The sequence below is a fragment of the Lactuca saligna genome, chromosome 2 (assembly GCF_052625555.1).
Source record: "Lactuca saligna cultivar CGN05327 chromosome 2, ASM5262555v1, whole genome shotgun sequence".
NCBI classification, from domain to species: Eukaryota; Viridiplantae; Streptophyta; class Magnoliopsida; order Asterales; family Asteraceae; genus Lactuca; species Lactuca saligna.
Window position 1 is genome coordinate 131,754,499 of NC_136418.1, and position 6,143 is coordinate 131,760,641.

At 34.0% G+C, this 6,143-nt stretch overlaps 1 protein-coding gene across 1 annotated transcript; it reads left to right on the forward strand.

Moving 5' to 3' along the window:
• The first annotated feature begins 613 nt into the window (after positions 1-613).
• On the forward strand, positions 614-2,235 carry LOC145031648 (aspartic proteinase PCS1-like). Its single transcript, XM_078980248.1, has one exon. The coding sequence runs from the start codon at positions 759-761 to the stop codon at positions 2,067-2,069; it is 1,311 nt and encodes a 436-aa protein (XP_078836374.1). The 5' UTR covers positions 614-758; the 3' UTR covers positions 2,070-2,235.
• Positions 2,236-6,143: the final 3,908 nt, after the last annotated feature.

The window sequence follows — 6,143 nt, forward strand, 5'->3', positions numbered from 1 at the left end:
AATATGTAGCTACATTGATTTAATATAAGATATATTAATTTATACAAAAATAAAATACTAAAATGAAATAGAATATAATTGATGGAACCTTAATAAGTTGATGAATTTTTTTGGTTTATAACGAGGACACAATAACATTTTTAATGTTATAAAAAGTATGATGAAATATCTTTATAATTGTGAATCCTCTCTTACTGATAAATAGTTTTTGATTCGACATACATGTTCCAAACATGTTTTACTATACATATATATCCAAAATAAATTATAATAAAAAAAAAATATTTTACATCCACATAAATAAAAAAAGAATTATATATACATGGATAATAAAATTCTCAATTTCATTTACAATAAAAAATCATACAAAAATTAATGTTTTATACACTTTAAAACAATTAAAAATACAAAGCAAAAAAGATAAATTAAAAAGCAAACATTACTGTTTTATTAAAACAAAAAGCAATAACTTTATATACGAAATTAATTTTTTTCATTTTTATATTATATTTAATTAATTTAGTATCGTATAAAAATAAACTAAAAGAATAAAACATAGCATGACTGAATTTTAAGCAAAGCCCAACCACCCAACTATCTCTCCCCAAAAACTTAAAAAACGCGTTTTTGCTTCCCTCTTTCGGCTTTGTATTGTTCTTTTCCGACTCTTGTCCCCCTTTCTCTTCCAAATATAAACCCCACAATTCTTCCTTTCAACCATATTAACCCACCACCACCACTCTCCTCCCTCCTCCTCCATGGCTCCTCTTACACTCCACTCCAACTGTTTCATCGTCTTCCTCCTCTTCATCAACTCCTTCTCCTTCTCCTTCTCAATTCAGAACACCCCATTAAACAACTCTCTCTCCTTCTCTCTCTCTTACCTTCCTCTCTCTCACAAATCCGCTGCAACTAAGCTTCTACGCAATTCCCTCCCTCAATCAACACCATCATCGACGTCGAATCCCAATCACAAGCTATCGTTCAAGTATTCAATGGCTCTGGTTGTTTCTCTCCCAATCGGAACTCCACCACAAGCGCAACAGATGGTTTTAGACACCGGTAGCCAGTTATCATGGATCCAGTGCCACAACAAAACCCCTACGGCGTCGTTTGATCCGTCTCTCTCTTCCTCTTTCTCTATCCTCCCCTGTAATCACCCTATTTGTAAACCACGAGTTCCCGATTTTACCCTCCCCACTACTTGTGACCAAAATCGCCTTTGCCACTACTCTTACTTCTACGCAGATGGTACTCTCGCCGAGGGTAATTTAGTCAGAGAAAAAATTACGTTTTCTCGTTACCAAAGTACCCCTCCTATCACCCTCGGATGTGCTACTGCTTCCGACGAGGCCGAGGGTATTTTGGGAATGAACCTCGGACGATTGTCCTTCGCTTCACAAGCTAAAATTTCCAAGTTCTCTTATTGTACTCCTACACGTCAAAATAATGCCAAAATTAAACCCTCCGGAGCTTTTTACCTAGGTCAAAATCCTTACTCCAAAACATTTAAATACGTTGACATTTTGACTTTTCCCAATAGTCAACACTCTCCCAATTTTGACCCTTATGCATACACCCTCGGGTTAAACGGTATCCGAATCGGAGCGAAACGATTAAATATTTCGCGATCAGTGTTTCGACCAGACGCAGGTGGGTCCGGTCAGACACTGATCGACTCAGGTACTGAGTACACGTACTTAGTGGACGAAGCGTATAAAAAGATCCGGGAAGAGATCCTCCGACTCGCGGGGTCAAGATATAAAAAAGGGTACGTGTATCGCGGATCGTTGGATTTGTGTTTTCAAGGAAATGCGATGGAGATCGGACGGTTGATAGGGAACATGGTGTTTGAACTTGACAAGGGTGTGGAAGTAGTGATTGGAAAAGAGAGGGTATTGGATGATGTGGGCCGTGGGATTAGTTGCTTGGGGATCGGACGATCAGAAGGACTAGGTGTTCCTAGTAATATTATAGGGAATTTTCATCAGCAAAATCAATGGGTGGAATTTGATATTGTGAATCGAAGAGTGGGGTTCGGTGTAGCTGATTGTAGCAGATCAGTGTGAGTAAAGGGATGCAGGGTCAAAATGTGGTAAATATGGTAATCGTGTACACGTTTGTATACGTTTCTTGGATTGCATGTGTAATCTAGTGTGTGCTGTCACACAGGCACTATAGTGTACTTTTTGTATAAACACACAAGTAAATGAAATCTCCTACTTTTGCTTTGCATCATCCTAGATTCACCCCAACTACCCAACTTAGTTAGTTAATTTTTATATATTTTTTTATATGAAATATAAGTTTCGTCTAAATATAAGTTTCGTCTAAATGATCTTGAACAAATGTTTTAAAAATTGGTTCGATTCCATTGGATCAGAACCGAAAAAAAAAAGTTCATTTTCAATTTATTATGATTTTATATTTATTTTTGAACCAAAATAACTAACTGGTATTTACAAAAACCTGGTTAGTAGAATTGATTTGAATTTTAATGCTCATATTCATCGAATTTGTAGACTTTCAAAATGACAAAGATCTCCTTGTATTGGATTTTTGAGAAATTTTTCTTTATACCAATTTTTTTTTAAATGAACATGAAAGTTTTAGAAACCGATTAGACTATTAGAAGGTGTGTATCACACCAATTCAACTAAAAATTCGGTTTTTAAAACAGCATCTTAAACTATCTTTCTCAAAGTTTAATGTTATATTATAATAATTGTAAAACTTCAATAACCCAACTAAAATTTAAGATAAAGTTTAGTAGGTTTATACAGTTAATCCATGTGTAAGTACGACAGATGTTTGAAGTTACCTAAAATTCAAGTGGACTGAAAAGTAGATAGTGAAGCTTTGACACGTAGAAAACATATTAATGATTAAAGGGTCAAAGTGGAAATTAGCTTAAAACTGCATTTATTTTTGTTGTTTAACGGAAAGGGACCACTACTAGACTACTCGTGGATTTAACAAGAGATAAGATCAAGTATATGTTTTCTTATAATCTAATATCATAGATTGTATCGAAACTTTTCTTGCCCATTCTTATATATTAATTTAGATTAGTTAACATCATACTTTGATCTCTTAAGTTCCTACGAAGACTATACACACAAAAAAGTAATCCCCATCACACCGAGACCAACTCTAAAACAAGATGTCGAGACCTATGATGCGACCTTAAGACCCCGACTCGTCATTTCTACTTAAAATCTTTTCCACCTAATTAGTCAATATTATGTCGTTACTGATTTTACCTTTTTAGTTTCGGTCTTTATCCGATGTCTTTAATATTGTTTTGACAAAGCTAGCTGTTTGCCGAAAGTTGTAAGTTGTTATTTGTGTACCAAATGGTTTCTAGCTCAGTGGTATTAGGTATTGTCCTCTCTTCTTAGAGTGGAGGATTCAAGTGTCGTCTGAAACATAAATGAATTTTGAATAGTTTAGGAATATATTGTATTTACGGTTAAAAAAAATATTTTATTTATGTAGAGTATTCTTTAAAAGGAGGTAGTTGTAAACTATAATTTTAAAGTGTAAAACATAAAACATAAAAACTAAAAAAATAAAAGTTTCTAGAAAGCTCTAAAAAGTTACTTGTTAGAATTTTGGATTAGAATTTTTTTTTTCTTTAACTTAAAAGTTTTAAGGTCTTACTCTTGAATGGAGTATTTTTTTCAATTTCAAGTTTTTTCTTAAAAGTTAAAAACTAAAATTTATCAATGACTTGGATATGCCTTTAGTTTTTATTCTATAATCAAGTTTAGTCTTGTACACCCTAGGAGATTTCTCAGTAAGTCTTAAAATTTCATTCACAACCTAAACAATTTTCCATTCAGCTTAAAGTCAAGCTTTAAAAAATTGTCTATTAAACGTGAAATCGAGAATTATACGAAGCCTTATAGAGCATTACAACTTCGTCCATTCATCTCAAGTTAGGCTATTCATCATAGCATGTAGGTAAGTACTTTGTGACGATGTGATTCTAGATATACATGGTTACAAGGATCTTGTTTCTTTGTGTAACAACCTAAAATGTAGAAAGATTTGACTTTTAGTCAAATATTGACCAAAATGTTAATTTGATCATTAATGGGAAAAATATAAGAATATAAAGTTGTAATTTTATGAAAACAGCCAAGACAAGTTTAAGTCACTATAAGAGTTTAAGTGAGTAAGTTCTAGAAAAACAATGCGTGAGATGCATTTTTTTTTTATCAAAAGGGTAAAATTGGTATTTTTATGCTTTTTAGGCCAATTTCGTGACTTAATAGATTAAGATCTGTATTAATTCAATGTGATATGACTTAACAAACATGTAGACTATGCTCCCACCTTCGCAGCTATGCTTCCACCTTTGTGTGTATACCATTGAAAACAGATAAGAAACAAAGCAAATATGCATGTTTGAAGTTGGGAGAAAAATGCCCCAAAGCTGGAATAGAATCAACAATGTACTTTGTTGATTCCCAGAAACCACGACGTGGTTGTATGTTCACCACAGCGTGGAAAATACTCTCACGACATGAACAAGACCTAGTCACCACGTGACAACAAAACAGATCAAAAGATTAGTTTATATCTATTATGGGCATAACATACTCAAACACCCCCATAGTTAAGCTCCGATGATTTCGATGGCGGTGGATGATCAAGAGGCGATTGTGGGTGATTATGACTTGGATTGAGCATAAAAAACACATGAGGTAATTGATTTTTCCATTTTTGAGCTAATTAGGGCTTAATGATAATTTTTATGATTTGGCGTCGTAAAACGCTCAGACGACGCGGAAATGCGCGTAACGAGAGACGATGTGCATTTACGACACACGATGCGTATCATTAAAGCTGCTGTTAAAAAAGGCCATGTTATAAATGAAGATGACACACATTTTTGCGTATCGTAATTTTACTTTTATTTTTTTTTAAAAAAATTATTTATAGATTTACTAATTTTCAAATTAAATTTGCATTTCATGTCTAATAATAGAAAATAAAATATCATATATAAAAAATACAATCCATTGCACAAAAGCTAATGTCATACAAATAATCATTCCAATAGTAGACAAATGTAATACATCAAATGTGAAAGAGATAAAAGTCATCAACAAATAATAGTTGAAGTAGAAGAACTTGTTGCCCACCTTCACAACATCTGAGCTACTTTGCTTGACACTATGCACATCAACATGTCCTACAAATTTGAATAATACCACCATTAGATTCACATAAACCAATCTATTAAAAACAAATATGTAACACACCAGTGTTTCTAGGTTAAGCATTAATTGAATGGTGCAATAGTTAGGGTCAACACATATAACCTACTTTGAAATAATAAATAGGTATTATTTGAATATTATGTGATTTTATGTGCCTTATACTTATTTATAAGATATAATAAGTTAAGAATAAAAATAAGAGTAAAAAAAATAAAATAATAAATAGGTCCAAAATCTAGGAAGAAACTTGTAGTGGTCGGGACAAGGATTCGGGAGATATAAATAACGTCAAAAACGGAGTTCGTATGCAAAAGTTATGGCATTCCGAAGATTTAGCTTTTCAAAAACCCTAAACTAGTTAATTCACGATGTGAGTTTTATGACGCTAACGAAATTTTGTCATAATTCGGAATCTAGAAGCTACGAGTGGATAAGATCCAATTCACGACGTGAGCTTTATGACACTCACGACGTGAGGTGTCATGGCCACCATCCGAAGCTAGGGACGCAAATGGCAAGTCGGCGGAGTGAATCATGAGATTCACGACGTGAGTCTTATGACACTCACGACGTGAGTGTCATAAAAACTTACTATAAATAGCAAGATCGACCCGTTCACTTCCTTACACCATTTCTCACTTCTCTCTCTAGCTCTCCTAAACGCCCCTAAACCCTAAGTAAACCCCCTAGCTCCCGAAGGAAGCCCCGAGGCTCCCGGAGTCCTGAGAAAAAAGGGTCTTTTGGTTTCGAAACGCTACTCCGAGTGAAGCCTGGTTTTCTTTAAAATCCGTTGTTTTGTCGAGGAAAATTGTTTTAAGAGTAACGAAGTGTTGTCCGAGTGCCGACTCACCACCTTACCCGATGAGTGCATAGTTACTTTCATCTTACACATAGATATGAAGTATTTTATAT